The following is a 22,548-nucleotide window of genomic DNA, read 5'->3' as shown; positions in this document are numbered from 1 at the left end:
AGCCAGAGGCTCAAGGTCAGCAGCAACACCTCAGTCCTCTTGATGTGAAAATTACCATTGATGCCTGTGGTCTTCTATAGTACATCCAATTTAAGCTTATCCTTGACTAGCTTACAAATAAATGAGACTCAGACTATGGTTATTTTATTTGGCTTTGACAACTACTGGGGATAACCTTTAATCTACTCTTCTAACTGTTGGACTGGCTGTCTCCTCAGCAGTGTACCCCAGATACTTACTTGTTGTTTCTCCTGGCCACGTGCTCATCGTCCGTCTCCCCTCATGGCAGCTTGTCACTGTCTTCTCTCTTCTTCCTCCTTCTGCCTCTGCTCTCTCCTCCTCCAACCAGGCCACTCCAAATCTACCTACCTCTTATCCAATTTTATTAGCTACCTCTGTAGCCAATTTTATTTAACGAATAGTTTTAAATTAAGGAATGAGACTTGCGAAAAACCTTGTAAATGTGAGAATTCACTCATAGTCCTAGACTTTTTGTATAGAATTTAATATCACAATATATAGCAACAGAGCAACCCTCAACAGTCTGAACCCAGTTCAGAACATGTGAAGACACTACACAAAACAAGAAAGACACCACACAAAATCAAATCACAAGTTGCACTATACAGTATATGACTAGTTTTAACCTCAAAAATCTCAAGGACATCAAAACTAAATGTTTGAGAGTTGAGACAAGGCCATTAAACATGGTATGACATAGTGGAAGGAATCATGAGACAGAAGAGTGGTATTGTGTGAAAATAAGAAATATCAATGAAGTGTGACTATGTAACAATCTCCTATTGAAACTGACTCATTAATTAATTAAATGTACCTAACTAACTAGCATATTTATAACCATAGGATGTGTAACGTGTGGGGTACAGGGTAACTATTTTAAATTTTAATTTCCCCTACATGTAAAATGATTGGAATAAAAATTCAGGTAAATATATATTTACTAACAACTAAAACACGATAAAATTCATAACTAATTATAAGTATTAAAATACATAATCTGTTCAACTTTCAAAAACTCAACATTGTTCTAGAAAGAGGCAGATAAGTGTAGAAAGAAATAATAGGTCCCACAAAAAGTGGAACATGGATGAACCTAAGTTATTGACCACATAAAATTATGATATAAGGTGGACACAGTTTAAACATTAGAAACTACCATAGTGATAATAGTAGCCACAGAAATGATAAAAAAATTCTAAGCCTAACAGAGTCAAACATCTCCAGTGTCTAGAGTTTCTGGAAGTGGTTAAACATTAATTTATATTATGATCTAATAATGAATGCTGTGGTATCCACAACTACCACTGAAAGTAATAAATAAATATGTAATAGAAAGTTATAAAAGTAAGAAAATTGAAAATTAAAATACTAAATTTAAAGGAAGGTACTTATGGATAGGGATTATAACATACAATATATGGTAACCTCATAGAAACAAGGAAATGGTAGATTTAATTCAAATGCATCAGTAGTTATAGGTCAGTAATACAGGTCATTATATAGTTAAAAGAGTAAGGAATATGACATTGGCCAAGGACATGAAAGGTGGCTTCAGGCAGGAATCTGACATTAGGCTAGAACAAAGAAGTAATTTCAGACAGGAATCTAAACCTTTGGTTCCAACAAGGAAGTAGGCTTCAGACATGAAAATTACTTTGGACTAGGACAGAGAGGTAGATATTTTAGTCAGATATTTTGGTCATCCTAATAAGCCCTTAGAAACAGTGATCATGGGAGTGTTCATGGAACTTTGTTTATTGCCTTGTTTGGTTTTTTTTGGCTATTCGTGTTTATTATCTTGCTTGATCCTTTACTATTTGCATCTATTGTATTGCTAGTTCCTCAACGTAGAACTGACCTTAATGTAATTAAAGGTAATTAAAATGGTATAAAAGCAAAAAGGAGGAGGGGAGATGAGATAGGGGGTTTCTAGGAAGGGGAATGGGGAAAGGGGATGACATCTGAAATGTAAATAAATAGAATATCCAATAAAAGAAAAACAAAAAAATCAAAAGGAATCTAGAATACGTTTATATTTTGAGAGAGCTAGAATATCTTCAAATAATTCATGAGAAATTCTTGAATGGGTAGATAATGAAGACTCAATGGGTAAAAGTAGACTCAAGAGAATGAAATTCATGCCAACAGTAACCAGACGGAAATTGATGCACGGAACAATGTCACTAAAAGTCAACTTTAATGAGAGATGCTATTTCCAAAAAGGTGTATTTTATATCAAAGGGTCATATCTTCTAGGAAAATGTGGATATATTAATAAAGCTACAAATTGGATGAAACAAAACTTTCAATCACAAAAGGGCAAACAAAATCCAATAAAGAGATTGAGAAAACCTTGAAGATATAAAAATGTGAAAAGTCTGAGTAGCAAAGTAAAATTATTAAATATATATGTTTATGTGTATGTGGTACTTATACATATAATTTTAACTCCATATTGAGAAAGTGTTAAAATACAAAGCATTTTTTAAAAGTTTGAAATATTGAGGTTTTGTTGAATATATACTGTCTCAATCATGAAACTGAACTAGGATTTAATAACAGGAGCGTAGAAAGTCCTCAAAGGTTTTGAAGATCCCAAATATAATTTAAAATAATCTGAAAAACTTCACTTCTAGTCGGAAATGTTTTAAGTTGAATAATAATTAAGACATAACATGTAAAATTGTGAGGCATAGTCAATGCTTTAGCTTTAGGAAAATGTATTCTCTACCATAAACATTGCCGCGCAATATGCTGTCTTTTGAAGCTGCCATAGTTCCTTTCTCTCTCAGGTCACACATGCAACTGTTCTATAAAGGAAGAATTTCTCTTCCTCCAAGTCATTCCCCTTTTCTTCCTCTTTTTTTCTCCTCCTTCTCCTCTTCTAATCTCAGCTGCCCTTCAGTACATTTGCTCAATAGGTACAGACTTGATGCCGTTGGATTCTAAGAGTGGATCATAAGAAATATTGCAGCTTCTCTTTGAACCTCTTGAAAGCTACCATGTAAAATATCTCCATTTTGAGAGAAATCAGAAAGAAACTCAGAGTTAGAATGTAGAGGGAAAGCATTCAGGGGAAAAGAAATATCTAACTACCAAACATAAGTCCCAGCACCTCCACTCAGATTCCAGTCTGTGAGTGAACAGCCAGAACACAGGGTGCATCCAACTGGATTCTACTGGCAGTCTGAGGAACCTCTAATAGAGGACCACCAAACTGGACCTGTCAATTCCCAGTAAAATGAAAGATATTAACACATTTTCTTTTCAACATCTTACTGTTCAGGTAGATTGTGACACATATAGAGGTAAACAGAAATATAGTTTTATAGTAACATTAAAAACAATGATTGGAGTTAGAACAACAAGAGAAACACACAGAAAGTAAAAGTACCTTCTGTGTGGTAATGACAAAGCACAAGACAATTAAAACGGAGAAGACCAATGAGCAGTGCTGAGAAATGAATGACACTTAGACATTTGTTTGCAAAACACAGGATAAGTGCCACACAGATGACGAAAGAATGGTGTGCTGGTCTGAATGGGAATTGGCTGACACTTAGTCCCCACTTGATGAGTGCTCAGGGAAGGATTAGGAGGTGTGACCTTTTTGGGGAAGGTGTGTCACTGGAAGTGGACTCCTAGGTTTCAAAAGCCCACACCTGACCCAGTGTGCATTCTCTTTCTCTCTGTCTATTGTGTATGGGTCAAGATGTAACTCTCAACTACTGCTCCAGAAACATGTGTGATGCCATTTTCCCTCCTATGATGATAAAGGACTAACTCTCTGAAATTGTAAGCTCCCAATTGAATGCTTTCTTTTGTAAACATTGTGCTTGACCATGGAGTCTGTTCACAGCAATAGAACAGTGACTAAGACAGAGGTATAAGAGATGGTAGGTAGGTGAAAGAGAAAAATAGGTGATAGATAGAAAAATGATTGATACATGAATATATACTTAGATCAATAAGTAATAGATGATAGGTAGATAGATAATAGATGTGAGATAGGTTATAGATAGATGGTATAAGATAGAGTAATCATAAACAAACAGATAACAGAAAGATATAAGGGAATTTGAAAGTATCCTAGAAAAAATAAAGAATAAAAATTATAATCTAATGTAAACATATCATTTATTCCATCTTCAAACATGTTTTATCCTGAAAATGAATTCCAAGGACAAGAATGGAGACCTAAGCACAGATTTGGAAAGTTGGATATCTAAAAACTACTATGAGTTGAGAAAAGCTTAGCACAGTATTTTCAGACATATATGTGACAGAAAAAGAAATCCCTACAGTCACACAATTTACCCCAATGTATGTTTTTGTATAATTGAATGTTTATATATATAATAGATAAATTAAGCTCATAAGTCACACACATACACCCCACACACACAGACACACACAAACATGTACATATATAGAAACACAATACACAAGCATCATGCTGCAGGTAGTATAATAAATGAACGCAAACATTTAAGTAAGAAAGGAAAGCAAATTATATTTGGAGGATATACAAAAGAAGAAATAGTTCTAACTTGCTTTTGTTCTCATGAAACATCGGTGTAAGAATCTGGTATTACAAAAACTGTGGGGGAGGGGACTTGAAAGAAAAACAAATACAGTCGTATATAAATATCACTCAAATTATTTTAAAATCCTACTGGAATCCATAAATATATTTAAAAGGCACAATATATTGGTAAGATTTATTTTAGAGATGCGAAAGGCAGTTGATGTCAAAACCAAATAACTTTCTGTGTAGATTCAGTAGTGGTAATACTTACCACTTGTTTATGATTCAAATATATATGAAATCAGAATGCTCTTAATCTGATCAGATGAATCTCCATAGATAACATGAAAATATAGATTCATTTCCACTCCTCTGATGTGCATGTTAAAAAAAGAAAAAAGCCCATCCTTTGAAACCTTGAAGGGAGATGAGATGGATTGTGAACATCTCTTTTATTTGAGATTATACTTTAAGACCAGTAAGTGAAATCACCAACAATTAAGAGTTATCTAAATTGACAAACTATTTGAACAAAACTTTCAGCAAATGTCAACCAAATGGCCAAATACATGAAAATATTCTTAACCTAATTAATAAACAGGAAAATGCAAATTAAGTCACAACATGATGCTATTATAAAATCCTCAGAGGACCTGAAACAGAAAAAGGACATCTCAAATACTGGAAAGAATTAGTAGCATCTGCTCCCCCAGTACACAGCTGGTGGGAGTATAAATTAGAATAATCTCTACGGGAGAATGCTTAAATATAAATAGTAACAGAGAACATATCAGAATTTTTGATCCTGTGATTCCAGTTGAGATATATTTCCAGTGCAAGTACCAGTGTAACTCCACTGTAGTCTTGCTTAAATGAGAATATCCGTTCCACCATTCTTGAGAGTCATAGAAATAAAAAGAATGACCAATTGTGCTTCATCTATTAAATGGATAGGTATACATTCTGATAGATCCACAGAATACAGCATTATTCAGGAGTAAGAGGGCAGGAACTACAAGTTCATGTTGCACATGGATGTGCCTCAAAAACAGGATGATGAATGAGAGAAGGGAGACACACACACACACACACACACACACAGATTCACAGTACAAGCTTGTCTGTACACACTACAAAAACAAAACAGAACAAAACAAAAAAGCTGACTGATAGTCTTTCGAAGAAAAAGAACAAAACAAAATAAAACAAAACAGCTATGACCTTCAGCTGTAGGTAGTGCTTCTTGGACATTAGTCTTAGTTTATTCTCACAGGAAGATCATGCTGGTGGTCTGGGCACTGGCTCAGCAGCAGAGCATTACCTAGCGCACACAAGCCTTCAGGTTGGATCCACTGCTATTAAAAAAAAAGTCCTTGCTTACTTTAGTTTTGCAAAATCAAAATATATATTTTAGGATTGGATACTTTTCTGCATGGGTTTCACACTTCACTGAATAGTTTTAAAACAAGCAAAGGCAATTTCAAAGGTTTTATATCCAGGGCTAGACGCAGTTAGTAAAGTCTAATCAAGAGTCCATGTAGCTCACTCTGCCTGTTACCTCCTCATTAGTAAAGTGGCAGTTAAGTTACTTTGGTTGGACAGAGAGCTCCTCCGTCACTTTGTGCTTGGCTTCTGCCGTTCCTCACTGGTTTCCCTGTCTCTTTCTTCCCCAGTCTCTCATCCTTATCTACCTTGCTCTCCCTTCCCCATTGCTCCTTTGCATCCACTTTCATCATATTGACCAAGAGTCTATCAAGATAACTACGCGGCATGTAATAAACATGCTGAATGAACAGAATTGTACCAATGTTACCTGGCAGGCCACTTTCAAGGGTGAAAATGTTTTAGAATATACCTCAGGTGTTACTTGGGTAGGAAGAATGCACAAGATTGATTTCTGTAATTAAAAACTGACTTATAGTCTTGGGTTTAGAAGTAGGCATAACCAAGTCAGCTCTGTTTAACTGCCAACACATGCTGGATAATAGAGAACACTAGCATACTTTCTCCCTGCATTCTGGGTCTCATCCTGAAATGCTGAGTGCTATGAAATTTCTCTGTCTGTTCTATGAACTCCAAAAATTTACAATGCTTCTTGAACTATTCAAAAGTAGCACTTGGGGTATCAAAGATCAGGAAGTGGATATTTCTTTAGAGCACATTAGCTTTGGTTAAAATGCACTTCTAAGGCTGGGGATATGGCTCATAGATAGAGAAGTTGCTGCACAAGCTGGAGAACCTGAGGTTGAATACCGTGCACAGTCTGGCACAACAGTGCATATCAGTAATCCCACTGCTTCTGTGACAAGATGTGATAGGAACTGAAATCTCATAAACTCTCAGGGTAACTGTTGTAGCATCCAACAGAAAGAAGCTGTCTCAAACAGGGGAGAGAGTGAGCATACCTGAGATTGTCCTATGATTGATGTCTTATGATGTCCTGAGATTGTCTGCATGCTGTGGCATGTGCGTGCTTGTAGTCACACACATACTCATGCACAAATGCACATACACAGACACAAAACAAATAAAATAATCAGAGATGCTCCTTTTCCCCCCTCCTTTAACCCTGAAGAGGAAGGAATGTCAGCAGAGATACTGAAGTTTCTGTGTGTTTAGGTTGCAGAGGCTGATTTTATTTATCTATCCAATTGCAGATATAAATGAATGTGCTGTTGACAATGGTGGCTGTCAAGACAGATGCTGTAATACAATTGGCAGTTATTACTGTGTATGTCAAGCTGGCCAAAAGCTGGAGGAAGATGGCAGAGGATGTGAAGGTACCATTAAGACTGTCTGCTTACTGATAAGGAAACAGAGAACATCTATATAATGCAAAAGTAGTTTTTTTTTCATCCAAAGCCATTTGAAGCACTTGTGCTAAATATTGTCAAGAGCTTATCTTCTACTTGTGCCTAGATTACGAAATTGAAGCCCATTAGAACACTTCAAGAAGCTTATTATAGGCAGCATATGATTGTATGCTGGTGGTGGTTGTGCCATGTTCTGATTATAGAATTTCAATCATTCATTTAAGTCGTAGGGTAAAGTCCATTTTAAAAAGCATTTCATTTATTTCTATAGCAAAAATCTGTTGCTTCTCATAAAAGAGTCATAGCTACAAAAATAGAAATGGGGGACATAAGCTTAAGTGGGGACAGCATCCTTGTGTCAAATGAGCTTTTGCTGTGAGTTTAATTTTTCTTTTTCAAATTAATTCCTTTCATCTTTAATGTTTTAAATTCATCATCTTATTTACTTGACAGTCATTGAGTTTCTGTTCTGCATTAGGCTTTATTCTATGCCTTAGAGATGTAAAATTAATGAGCAGTAAATTCTTCCCTGAAGGAACTCATTGATTAGAGGCAAAGATGGAAACGTGTGCTCATATCTTACAAACTGATGTGCTCAGGCATTCTTAAGTGGGGTCAAATGCACTGGAAACAATGAGATGTAGGTTTTACTCTCAGTTCTGCCCCTAATTGTATAATCTTGGGCAAGTTACTTAATCTCTCTGAGATTGCCATCATCTGTAAAATTTAGGATAATGTTAGCTCCTGAAACTGCCAGCAAATTTCCTTTGAGACCTAAATAAGACAACACATTCAAAACACTTAGCACAGAGTGTTGTGTAGCCTAGGTTCAGAGGATAACCACCATGCACTGTGCTACAATTCAGCTTACCTGCTGCTCACCTTGGGAAGATGAAAGAAGTCAGAGAGGGCTTCCCTCTGTAAGCACTGAAAAGGGTTTCTAGCCTTCAAGGATCACATGTGTATGCCCCGCAGTCTTTTCTGACTTTTACTTATTTTTCTAATTCACTCTACTAACATGCCTTATCATTTCATAAATTCAGGCATCATTGTTTGTTGATTCTGTTTGGTTTGGAGCATCATAACTAGAAAAGTATTCTAGTTCTTTTGTGGACATTGATCTTATGAAATCTCACTTTTTGCTTCTCCAAACAGTGATTGTAATGAGATAAATGTGAATAAAGAGATAGAAAGAATAAATAAAAGAAAGCCCTAGTGTATATGCCCTTGACTGAGATAATGGGATTGTACAGATTGTTCAGTTCACTTGAAGCTTGAAAGGTTAGTTTCCTATACCATGGCTTGGACATACTATAATTTGGAAGGTTTTAGATCAATAGCCACGGACGTTCAAGTACAAGAGTATCTGTGACCTTCTGATATTGACCTTTCTTCAGGGAAGAAACTTCTGGGAAGGTGTAAATTCACAAAGGCAATACTGTTCCTTTCATTCATTCGCTTCCTCAGGATAATATCTAACTTTGGGTGTGGTTGGTAATAGTACTGCAGTATGGATTCAATATCAGCAGTGTCCAAGTTAAAAGAGAAAGATGACAACACAGACTGTACAGTGACACGTTGCTTGTTGTGACCTTCTCTTGTTCTGACAGGCAGTGACCTATGTGCTGTCCTTTTGCTGAAGATTGTCACAATCATCAATTTCATTGTCATAGAAGCATTTCACTTGTCTAGCCCAACTAGTCACTAAGGCTAGATAAAACAATTCTATTAGCATTTTAAACCAAGTATTAGGCTGACAAAGCAGATTAGACTGGATGCCTCAGCTCCCTTTCATCTGTTTTCTCTTATATTTTGAATCAAGATGCTCCATAAATACCGAAATATTTAGCAAATAGTGTTTTCTCTGGCTTCTGCATTTGACAGTGGTATCTTTGCAGAAGCTGAAAAGGAATATGATTACATGAGAGGACTAGAGAGTAGCATCTCAGAGTAGGGCTTTTTTGAGCATACTGGACAGTGGCATCGCACAGCTGGTTGCTTTGACATTTACCAGGACCAATAACTGAGAATAGGGATGTGGAAGAAAGCCCCTTTACCATAAATAACCCCCCCCACAGACACCCAATTCTCATTCATCTTAGCAGATTTTGGTTTTATATTCTGATGTAACTGTTTAGCAGAGAAGACATGCTCAGCTAGCCATGTTGCAAGCTCAGTTTTTGATGATGTGATGACTTTAAACTTATTCACATACATAGTGTTGGTGTGAGTACACAACTCTCACCTCAAAGGAGGTAAACAATAATGTATTCTATAGCCAAATATGAGTGACCATGGTCCTGTCCTGGAAACATCTTTAGCTAATATGCTAGCAGTGCCATGAAATTTTATAAAATCAGAAAAAAGAAAGTGTTGGAGATTGGTTCTAATGCTTTGATTCAATTGGGAATCTGAGTGTGCAAATGGTAAAAGTCACCAATTGTTTTTTGATTGATCGAGAAAGATGACAACAGCCAATGTCTGGGCATGGGCTGGGACCTTTAGAGTTGTGCAGACTAGGATGCAGAGAGTAATGGTGTGAATCGCCAGGATGCAAGGAGAGACAGAAGAGGAGAGCTACAAGACAGCTTCAAGCCAACAAGCTATAGGAGACTTTGGGTAAATGGTCACTGGCAAATTCTCCAATTTGGCCTGGGATATCAGAGGAAGTTTTAGCTGTACCTAGCCTTTGAGGTAGCCAAGGCATTTTAAAATAAGCGATGTATGTGTGTCTTTCATTTGTAGATCCAAAGACAGCTCCTGGGCAGGTATTTGAGTGAAATCCACCAGAAGCACAAAGCAGTAAAGCAAAAACTCACTGCTACAAGAAAGCATCAGTCAAGACCCTTTTTAGTGCATTGGTGGAAATATCAGTTAAGTAGGTCACAAAATGTGGAGAAATATTGTGTGATCCGCCATGCCCAACCACTGGCCGTTGGCATCTTAATTGTCAAAGTTTTTTACAGTTACACAATTATATGCAGATTTAATAATTCACTCCACCCATTGATCCATGGATATATGTGTTCAGTAATTCACTCACACATGCCCTAAAAATACCTGTCCTTTGCAGTGTGCATCACATCAAGCAAAGGACAGGAACTTGTGCTCTATTTATTTTTCTAACATATACTAGTTGTGAAATGTAAGGTTAGTTACTTATTACAGGTTAGATTTTTGTCATCTATAAAACCAAAATAACAATACTTAGTGTGAGAGAGATTATAGGATTAAATGGAACATGGGATGAAGTCACTGGGACAGTAAAGATCCTTTCTGCTGCTTCTTTGTAACTCCATGCAAAGAGATGAATGCTTGTGGCATTGCTGGTCTCTCTGCCTCCTCACCTGCACTCACTCCCCTTTTTCCTAGAAAAGGAATACATTACCTCAAATACAGGTGTATGGAAAAACAGTAGCCCATGGATTTTGGACTTGCTTTGTATTTCCTCTTTGGGATCTGGAAATTGGGTCTGTGAGTGCCAGAAGACAATGACTGCTGCCATGAACTTGGCTATGATGTGTGTTTGGGTAGAACTAATTCCACACAGGGAAACCGAGATTCCCCATCTCTACCCGTGGCCAGGCAAGAAACCTAGGAATCCTAGTCCATAATCTTCACCCATAATTTCTCTTCTCAAGTCTTAAGTTTAACAAAATCTGCATTGATCATGTGTTTCCATCTGGCTATTTTAGGTTAGAATTAGTTAAAATTCAGGCAGATGACATACATATCTTTTTGAACCTTCTCAAAATATTAAGGCAACATTCTTCTAGTTTACAAGAGGTGCTCAAGGAAACACACATGCATTGTTCTTCTTTCCTTTCTTTCCTTCTATATTTGTTGTTGAAGGTTAAAAAATATGGCCAACAGTATTTTCCCTCTCCAAGGAGCTTCCATTTCAATAACAGAGATAAGGTGAGCACACAAACAGCCATAGTATAAGAGAGTAGAGCAAATACAAGGAGGCAAAAGCAAAGTGGCAATGGGCTTGAGAGCAGAAGGAGGTCACCCAATGCTGAATCAAAATGAGCTAGAACGCGGTGGGTGCAAATTAGAGTCCCAAGACGGAGTGTCCTCCTTCCATCTCCTTAATAAAGTTCCCTATTAGAAATTCCCCTGTTGGAACGGTACCCCCTCAGAAGGAGTCCCCCTGAAATACTCTCCATCATGCCTTGTTCACTTTTCTCTCTCTAAAGCTGAAAGCTCACGGCAAATCTCTTGCTGACCATGTTGGTGACCTCGGGCACCACCGAGACCAACAAAACTTTGCCACAGATATGGGGAAGGACCCTCATACCCATAAAGGGAATGCCCCAGACCCAGTTCCCTTATGGAGCCGAGGACTGATATGCCTGTCCAATACCACAGAAGGCACAGCTAACCGGCTACCACAAATATTATTGAAAAAAATAGATACCCTCACAAAGCCAGGCCCAACCATAAATACGATGAATAACAATTTACATCCAGGGAAGAGAAATCTCCCTGAGAATCCCCTTCTTTTTTCTTTCCAGGTAAAATTGAATCACCCGTGATGCCTGCTATTAGAAGTTCTAATCCAGATGGACCAGAAGCCAGGATTCTCGTCCTTACCCTCACCCCCTACCTTTTCCCACCTGCACAAGGTTCCCTGAAGCTTGGCAACTGCAAGATCCTGCTTGGCAACTGCAGATAGACTCAAAGCAGTGTACCATATCATCTGAAGAATAGCAGGGAGACCATAACTCAAGCAGTGTACCATATCTTCTGAAGAATAGCAGGTTGCAGTCCTCCTCGCCCCCACGAATAACCAGGACCCGCTGGTCGGGTCAAGTGGCACCCAGACATGGGGCTCGAGGCACAGACCCCTCCGGACGGACCCTCATTGAGAGGATGTGCACACGACATCAAGATTGAGCGAGACAGAGATCGTCGCCCGCGACCTGTCGTCCACGGAACCAGGTTGATGCTGCCATCAAGAAGGCAGTTGAAGTTCATTACCATCAGCCAAAAATTGAAGAGGATCCAGAAGTGACTCCGCAGGAGACTGACACAGCTGTCAGCTCCCCTGCCTCCCCCTACGGTCGACCCCTAGACTTCCACGCCCTCCAGAAGGGTTCCTGGTATGCCTGGCTTTGCCCTCATTTCTCTCGCTAGAGAGCTTGGCCTCTTGATCACCACAACAAAAATTGGCTTTTTCCTAAACCAAGGCCACCCTTGATATGGCCGCTAACATTGGGGAGCCTTCCTTTATGACAATATTACACCACAAACTGACAAATGGTTGGTAACTTGAACATTTACAAGAGACTAGGATGGCTGTGAGTTAGCCCAATGACGGGATTATTGTAGGTCCACTTCCCAGGGGCCCACCCAATGCAGCCGAAAAGGAGTGCGTGGTGCTGAGAGTGGGTGCAGCCTACATGGCCTAAGACAGGGCTCTCACCCTCCTTTCACCCACATCGGAGTCCCTTGACGTTGCCCATCGTTGACAGCCTAAAGCCTTCGACCATCGATGTGACTCGTCTCACATCAGTGTTTTGGGGTTGTGAACTTGTCTAAGACCCCCCATAATTAGACATCCAAATTCAAAATTCACATAGTTGGGATTGATCATAAGACGCCTTCTCTAACTAAACAGAGAAGGGGGAGATGCCAGAAGCCAGGACCCTCGCCCTTACCCTCACCCCCTACCTTTCCCCACCTGCACAATGTCCTCTGAAGCTTGGCAACTGCAAGATTCTGCTTAGCAACTGCAGATAGACTCAAAGCAGAGTACCATGTCTTCTTAAGAATAGCAGGGAGACCATAACTCAAGCAGTGTACCATATCTTCTGAAGAACAGCAGGTAGATCATAATTCAAGGCAGTGTACCGTATAGACCATGACATGTTTCAAGGCACAGGCCAAGAAGATTTTGTACTTTTCCACCACCTGGCCCCTCTTACCCCCTCCTCTTGTAAAACATGCTAAAAAAAAGTATTTCATGTTCAAAAAAATAAGAAATTTAAAAAAAATAAATAAAAAAAAAGAAATTCTCCTGTTACCTCATGCCTTGCTATCTCACTTCCTTTTGATTGACAACCAAAGGCAACTGGGTTCTTAACAACAGAATTGCCAGGACTGCAGCCAGCGCAGCCTTTGGAAGAGTTCTGAGGGAATTTTAGTACCCATGTCTTTCAGACTTTCAGACTAGAAAGGAGTATCAGAAAAATCAAAACTAAAGCTTTGCTGTGAAAATTAAAACTCTCTCCATCTCTTTTTAGTCCCTCATTTTAAATAGTTATATAGTTTTCTCCTAATAGTTAAAAAAATACCACTTCACACACAGCCAGTTTCTGCAGTGAGCTATATTAGTTATTAAATCTTTATAAGTAATGTGTGTGTGTGTGTTTATTAAAGAGAGTTTAGGTGATACAAACTCCCTGTATGAGCTAGCTACCTCTACAGGTTTCACAGGGACATGTAAATGAGTGGCATTTATAAGACAGAAATAAGAAAAGAAAACTGGTGTCAATCACCATTAGAGATTAAATAGGGTGTGCTAGCCGAATCCAACACTGCCAACTGAGGAAGGAAGAGGTATCTTGTTCATAGCTTTCCATCTTGGCTGTCAAAAAGGGACAGTGGCTCTGGCTGTGACTGTGGCAGTGTGAGGAAGTTGGCCATGCATCCAGAGTTAGGAAACAGAGAGAAATGAATGAGTGCTCAGCTTTCTTTTGTCCCAGGACTCCAAGGCCATCTTCTAAACTCCCTCAAAGATACTCCTTGAGGTATGTCTCCTAGGTGTTACCAATTCAATTGAGTTGACATGGAAGAATCACCACCATTTGGAGTGTTACTTGTATTGGGATTGTAAGAGATAACACCCAGAAATCTGCTGTGAGATTGTGTCTCCTGAAAAGGACAGGGAAATTACATTCATGATACCTTAACAGTATGGCTGCCTAAACAAGATATGAAAATGACAATACCCAAAATATGCTAACTTGGTGGTACAAGCAACTCATTACTTTGTATAGAAGGATGAGTAAACTTTCCCAGGAATGACCCCTGATTGGTCACCTAGTGCCAAGTGATCATTCCTGAAATCATACACATATAAGCAACACTAAATTGACACAATAGACTTTATTTATATAATTGTTCAAATACATGCAGTAATACAGACAAAGAGGCCATACATTTGAGAGGCTATGCGGGGACATGAAAGAGGTAAAAAGGTAGGGACACAGGAGGGGTTGCAGGTAAGAAAAGGAAGTAGGAAAATAATGTAATTACATTTTAATTAAATTTAAAAATACAATTAAACCTAACAGCAACCTTCTGCCTCAGCCATCTGTGACAATTTCAAAGACAACTAATCATGGCAGGGATGTACGTGAGGATTTGAGGAGCTCTAGAGAGATGATTTTGTGTACTGTGAGGATGCATCGTCTATCAGTTAAGAGACCTATGGCCTGTAGGAAAGGGTAGAATAGAGCATGGGGCATCTGGGAGGCAGAGAGAATTCTGGGATAGAGCCAGGCACTGAGGATCCACTGGGGAAGATGGACGTGTAGTACCAGAGCACAGATAGCCAGTCTATTTATTTTAAATTACTCAGAGAAAAGCATAGATACATGACCAAGGTATTTGTATATTTTGAGTCTGAGTCTTATTTCTGGAAACATGGGGCTGGGAGGGAGAACCGGGACCTCATTTCTGCAGGGTGTTGTGTAAGGAGATAAGGTGAGGAGGACTGTCACTGAAGAGGCAGGATGCAATATGACACAAAACCCCTTGTTCATGTACCAGTAATAATCCACCTGGTCACAGGAGTTTGTCTATCACCTTGCTTGTTCTTTGACTATTTGTGTTTATTGTCTTGCTTGTTCCTTGACTATTTGCATCTATTGAATTACTAGTTCCTCAACCTGGAACTGACCTTAATACTTGCATGTAATTAAAATGGTATAAAAACAAAAAGGGGGAGAAGGGATGGGAAAGGGGGATTCTGGGTATGGGGAGAATGGGGAAAGGGGATGGCATCTGAAATGTAAATAAATAAAGTATCCAATTTAAAAAATATATTGAGGCAGTAGTTAAAAAAAATCCACCTTGCCGGGCAGTGGTGGCGCACGCCTTTAATCCCAGCACTTGGGAGGCAGAGGCAGGTGAATTTCTGAGTTCGAGGCCGGACTGGTCTACAGAGTGAGTTCCAGGACAGCCAGGGCTACACAGAGGAAACCCTGTGTCAAAAAAAAAAAAATCCACCTGGTGATAACAGAGACCGTACTTCATGGGTAAGGTTCTTGCTGGACAAGAGAAAGCCTAGAAAGGGGAGTGATGTGAGCTTTGCCTGTTCTCTTCTTCACATTAAATAATGGTGATCCTGTTCAGAGTTGAGACAGAGAAGAAAAGAAATGAGATGCTACCGGTTCTTCTGTCTGTGAAGGATTGAGGTCAGAGAGAGGGGACAGACACAGGAAAAGCAGTGACCATTGAAATTGCAACCTACAGCTGTAGCCTGTGCTGGAACTAAGCACATGCTTCTGTGTTGTTAGGTTTTCTAGTTCCAACAGGCTGAGCAACTGGAAAATTTGCAGTAGCACAAACACCCAATAAGTATGTGACACAAAGTCGTTTACCTGCTCATGTAGTTTCATGTACATCAAATGTTTCGTGTACATTTAAATATTTTTTGAATGTTCAAAATGACCCCTTGCTAACTTATCAGAAATTGTTGGCTATAGTTAAAAGATGATCGTAAGTTAACTTTCATTAGAGATCAAATAAGTTGATTTGACATCATATGTTGTATACAAGGAAACTGGTAACTACACATTTAAATCAATGATTAGAGAAGCTTCAAATATCTAGAATGCAAGGAACTGGAACTCCAAGCCAGTTATCTGGTTATTCCTAATGTAATTCCTTAGACTCTAAATAATTATCACATTTAAAAGCCTGAATGATCACTGAAAAACACGTTAAACCTGCAGCCAAGAGAACTGGGCAAGTTGCATTTCATTACCGTTGGTTGTCGTTATTAAAAGCGAGTTGATTTAACCTCGGGAATGAATAAGTAAGGCCCGGGAAGTAAGCAGAACAGCTGTGTAAAGGGGCTGTGATGTACTGAGTAATTAGGAGACATCCAGTTCCCACAGTACAATGTGTCTCAAACTCTAGTGTGTGTGATATCACCACAGGACATATTCAAATATACCTTCTTGCAGCACGTGTGAGGATTTGAGCTCCTGGAGAGGTGGTGCTGCGGCCCCGTAGACCACACTTAGTTGAAAAGCTTAAGTTCTTTCTTTCTGTTGGTTTCAGAGATAATTAGAAAACATTTGCTAATTATGATGTAGGTATAATGAAGGGGTGTACAAAATGGTGTGAAATGTGATCTCTGGTGCTTTAAAAAGATAATTATATGAAGATAGAACTCAAGTACCCTATAGTTCATCCCCTTAAGGTTTGCAAGTCCGTGGTTTTAGCATAATCACACGTTCCTGCAATCCTCACTACAGTCAATCTTAGGATGTTGTTGTCACTGAATAAAGAAGCTTCTAGGATCAACTTACATTGCTGTTGCTTTCTTGGCTCTAAAATAGTGAGAATTTACTTTTAGTCACTAAATGCTCCCCTTGCCCAACACTTTATAACTAGAATTCTATACAATGTTTCTTTCTGTGGCCAACTTCTTTCACTTATCATATTTTTTTATAAAGTTCATCCCTGTTGTAATATGTAGAAATAAATACACTCTTGTTTGTAACAGGGATTCACTATTACCTTGGAAATCTGTTTAGACCAGGCTGGTCTCAAACTCTGAGTGCTGGGACTAAAGTCATGTGCCACTATGCCCAGCAACAGTACTTCATTCATTTTTATACCTAAATGATTCGCCATTGTACACCATTGTATACAATTTTTGTATACTATTTTTTTGTACAATAATTTTCCACTGTATACATACCATTTCCTGTCTGCACATTTGTCAGTTGATAGGCGATGAAGGTGCCTCGACTCTTTTGGACATATGTCGTTCTCATTTATACAAAAGTAGGATGAATGTATACTGAGATTAATGGCTTAGCTGCATGGCCTGAAGATGGAAGTAAGGCCTAGTGGATTGTGCAGAGTATATTATTAGTGTATGCTTTATTAGGGATTTAACTCAGTTTGTAATTTTGAATGGAAATGACCAAATGCAGTTTGTACTTTTTGATGGAGTATATCTGAGTCAAGAATGACAAAATGAGACTGAGATTTCTGAATACAGCCTTTATATTTGGGGTGGGGAAGGAAGACAGTAGGGGAGAAGATGGGAGTGAGACTGCTCAGCTATTGACAGCCATATGTTGTGTGTGTAGAGAATAAGCGTATTAGAACCATAGGAAAATGGAAATATGAAGGTCTTTGTAAATAGTGAAAAATAATATAAAGCAAATTATTAAATAATATATTTCACAAGTAATAAAGAACATCTTTACTTTTAATTCTTAATTTATTTTCGAGATTATAATATAACATAATTTTCCCCTTCCCTGTCATGACCTCTTTATTTATTAATTGTTGTGAAATGCATATATGTATATGTACATACATAGATATTCCTAAGTACTACCAGCTCTGTCTATAAAAGGTTACTTATATGTATGTGCTGACCAATAAGCAAATCTTTAAAACACCTTGGTCTTGGGTGTCACGACCTAACTGGACTTCTTAGAAACATCTCTATCACAGTACAAAGGCTTCCAAAGCATTTCCTCATTTAAAAACATGATTCTGCCATAGCTTTTGATATTGCCATCTGGCAGTACCTGCTTTTTCTCTTTTTTATGAGCCTCTGTTTTCTTTTTGTGCTAACTCTTAGTTTTGTCCATTAAAGCCTATGTAAAGTCATTAATGAGAAGTAAGATAAAAGATAGAACATTCTGCTTCATGTTTTCATTAATTATGTTGTTGGGGCATAACAGTTATCAGTGCTCAAATCTAGTTGTCAACAAGCCTTCTCTTTGATGAAATGACCTATCTATGTGTTTGTTCCTCTTGCTGTTCTTAGTATTTCATGTTGTTATGTCAGTGAAAATAAAATTACCAGATGGTTTTCAGAGAGAAGTGAGCAACAACTGCTTCATTAAAGAAAGGCTCTACATATACCTCTAAGCAAACAAAATCAATACATGCTTTAAAACTTGTTTTTGCTTAAAAGGTATTTTTTCTTGAAACAAAGTATGGTTTCTTTTAGGATGAGAATGTTGAGTATAAACAATAGTTCCTAAAGGATAATAAAACATACATATATTTATATGTGTGTGTGTGTATGTGTGTGTGTATGTGTATATATGTATGTATATGTGCATGTATATAATGTATATAGGTATATGTGTGTATATATGTATGTGTGTATGTATATATTTGTGTGTTTATGTATATATAGATGTGTATGTATGTATCTATGTGTATATATATTTGTGTGTATATATATTTGTGTGTATATATATATATACATATTTTTGTGTGGGGTGTGTGGGAGTACATATATGTGTGTGTGTATGTGTGTGTGTGTGTGTGTATGTAAAATTTATTGTCATCAAGGTATGGAGAACATTTAGGTGCCACTGTCAGGTGTCAGAAATGTAAATGTAACCCTCCAGCTTTACAAGGAGTGCTCTTTGATATCGGAGATTTTTCCTTTTCTGTCCACATGAACTCCAATTGCTTAATATGTCACTTTGGCATTGAGCAGCCTCTGGTGAAGGCTTCAGGTACACTCACTGCGCATCCTGGAAGGTGTTCAATTTATCTTCTGGATTTTGCTTCCTCATCTGTAGAATAAGGCATAAGGAACCGGAAAATCTCCAAACTCTTCTTGGTTACAAATTCCATAACTCCCAAGTCCAAACCTAGAGCTTGACATATACTCGGGGAGCTGGAATTATGAGGAAGACATAGGGAGTGATAACTAGAAGTTATAATGTAAAATTTAACCCTCCCCTCCAATCCCATAGCTATAATGATGACCCACGCATCTTAAAATATCAGAGAGAGTAACCAAGTAAAAGCAGGTACAGAAGATCAGCCTACCAGAGACGCCAGGGACCATGGTGTCTGTCTGTACCTTCAGATATATTTGAAGAAACTACTTTTTATTTAAAAGTTCTGTCTTCATCTTATGAAATAAATAAATAAATAGATTTGCACACTTCTAATGTACTACCTCATAGCCAATGTGTGTGTGTGTGTGTGTGTGTGTGTGTGTGTGTGTGTTGAGTAATTTCCCATCAAGTGTTCAGTAGTCAATCATGTGGAGATTTTCAATAGGAAAACAGAACATGAAGGACTTTCACAAACAATTCCTTAAATTCATGACTCTTCAGTGGAGAGGAATAGCCATAGTTTTAATAAACTTTTTTTGCTAAAATTATCAAAATATATTAATTAGAAAAGGAAGTTGGGGCTGAAGTGATGCCTCAGTGGCTAAGATCACTTGCTGCTCTTGCTGGGAACCACAGTTTGGTCGTCAGTACCCACATGGTGACTCCCAACTGCCCATGAACTCCAGTCCCAAAGAATCTAACACCCTTCTCTGTCCTCTGTTGGTGTTAGGCACGTGAGTGATACATATATGTACAGGCAAGAAAACATTTGTAAGTATAAAGTTAAGTAAATCCCTTTAAAAATCAGAATAGCTGAAATTGTCAACTCAGAGAGGTTTTTGTTTTTGCTTTTGCTCATGAAATAATTTATATTTATAATGCTCATTTTGTGGAATAAAAATACTAAAATGTAGATAAATATATGATTTCTATATTTTTCAAAATTTTAATCAAGATTTTATGTCTTTGTTTTCTGAGTATACTTCACATGAGCTTACACAGTAAGCATGGATTGATAGATGCATCGGGAATTATTTTCAAGGCATGGCAGCCTTTAAGATGCTGTTTCTCATGGGTCCTTTCTCATCATAGGCTACTGATGAAAGCAAAATATCCAAGGAAATCAAGCCCAACCACATGGAGAGGCTAACAAAATCAGACATATTTGTTTCAAGTCAATATGCATCAAACAGAACGAAACTTAAGTATGTTTCCAAAGATTTACTTATATAGTTTAAGGAAATGTTTGGCAAAACTAGGTGTTGTGGTACACCTCTGTGATCTGAGCACTCTGGAGGCAAGAGAAGGGTGATTAGGAATTTGAGGGCATTTCTATGTGTAGAGCAATTTCAAGCTGGGCTGCATGAGACCCAGAGTCAATCAAACAAAAGGAAAGAAAAGACTTTGTCAAGCAACACTGGTAAAGTAGAACCATGGAGAAAGAGAAAATGACATCTACACATGCCCAAAGAAAGAGCCTTACTCAAAACTATGAGCAAATGAATAAATAAGACGAATTTTCTCACTGATTAAGTTTCATCTGATTCCCTTTGTCAGGACTCTGGGATGGCTTCTAATTTAACTTCTATAAAAGTTTGGATCAGGTCAATAAATGTTAGTATTGAAAAAAATTAAAGGATGGTTTCTATGGCAGAAGGCTGAAGTAACAAGGAATTATTAAATAAATAAAATTCTAGATAATACAGTACTTAACTCACTATATATAGACATGGACATTAAGAAATTCTCATTGGAATGAGATTCAGATCATTCTGGGAAACCATCATGTTCACTGATGAAGTAAGGTCTCAGTGTAAGAGGCCTGTGACCAGTGTTTAGTGAATGCCAGTATAGTCTCTGTGTGACCACAGCATTAGAAGTTAGAAACATGACTTTATTAACAAGCAGATATCTGCTCTGTAGGGCACTGGAGAAACATCATAGAGATCTATTTTCATTGTTCCTCAGTGGGGAACAAAAAGCTGGTAGCCACTGGGTTATGTGGACCCAGTCATTGCAGCAGGCAGATGGGGAGGAAGCCCACTTGTTCTGCAGGTGCTAGAAAAGCCACCTGCCCCTTAGACACTGGTATTGAAGAAGCTGAGAGTAAGGCATAAACCTGGTAGTAAAAGTTAGAATCCAACCATACGGGAAGAAAGAAAGGCTAGAGAAGCTGACTGTGAGAAGGCTGAGCAGACTGCCAGGGCCATGTGCTGATTAGGTCACACACAGAGAGGCCACTTACTTCAAGGGTCCAGACACTGAGTAACCTTCATTGGGAGTTTGTCCATAAGATTAGACTAGATCTAGAAAAGACTATTGATTACCTCACAGTATCTTACCACTTACTCTACAAAGCTCACTAATTACAAGACCCAGCATCACTGTTCACTTACAGAAAGAAATTAACAACAGTCACATTCATTCTGACAGAGAAGGCAACAAGAAAATTGAGAGCAAGCGGTTAGTATGTCAGCAGTCAGCATGGTTTCCAGTGCTGTACCCTCACCTCACAAAAGAATGAGAATTTTAAGTGTCTGTCCTTCCCCGTGACTTGGATACTCTCCTGAATGAAATGATGTCCTCCCTACTCATTGGCCAATGCTATCTATATGGCTTGCATGGACCAATAGCATGTGAGTGATAGCAAGAAAGCATCTATTTAGATAAGAATAGAAGCTTAAATGAAAGTTCACTGTTCAGTCTGCAATCTTGCATCTAATGCTTTTTCTGTGTTTGATAGCAAGGAGCTTGCTAGTTGCTGGTTGGATTATTATGATCATGCTACTCAAACTATGGTATAAACTTCCAGATCATCCTTCAATGTATTGTATTCAACTGCATCAAGAAGTATAGAAGGTCAGGGCCCACTGGCCCAAAAAAGAATACATAGCAGTCATATGAGAGAAGTCTTGAGGAACAGTTCCGTGATGTCATACTAGTCTTCCATGTTACAGCTCTGCAGGTAAGAGTTGGGAATATCACTGTCAGCAATTCTTTAGTGTGCAGAAGAACACTTTGCATTACTTTAACTCTTATTTTGCCAGTTTTGATGCTGTACTAACAACATGGCCATTAATTTCATCTTTTCATTATCAAATATCCTCAATTTGTTTTGGATATTAGGTTGTAACTTTTGATTATTTTGTTGCTGTTGTTGTTGCTGTTGTTTCAAGACAGGATTTCTCTGTGTTGTCCTGGACTCACTTTGCAGACCAGGCTGGCCTAAAATTTATAGAGACCTGCCTGCCCTTACCTCTGAAGGGCTGAGATTAAAGGCATGCATCACCACAACTGTAAATTTTTGGTTCTTAACAAAACTCTGTAGACTTCTCTA

The 22,548-nt window shown here is 38.2% G+C and overlaps 1 protein-coding gene across 1 annotated transcript in view; it reads left to right on the top strand.

Moving 5' to 3' along the window:
- Window positions 1-22,548, top strand: part of LOC114617084 (EGF-like and EMI domain-containing protein 1) — a 572,239-nt gene that overhangs the window by 402,268 nt on the left and 147,423 nt on the right. Inside the window, exon 5 of the mRNA XM_028762604.1 lies at window positions 7,207-7,329. Within this exon, the coding sequence (XP_028618437.1) occupies window positions 7,207-7,329 (123 nt within the window). The remainder of the gene's footprint in view (window positions 1-7,206; window positions 7,330-22,548) is intronic.

This window comes from Grammomys surdaster, unplaced genomic scaffold (genome assembly GCF_004785775.1).
Source record: "Grammomys surdaster isolate TR1022 unplaced genomic scaffold, NIH_TR_1.0 62, whole genome shotgun sequence".
In the NCBI taxonomy this organism is placed as follows: domain Eukaryota; kingdom Metazoa; phylum Chordata; class Mammalia; order Rodentia; family Muridae; genus Grammomys; species Grammomys surdaster.
This window is presented reverse-complemented; position numbering and strand designations above follow the sequence as displayed.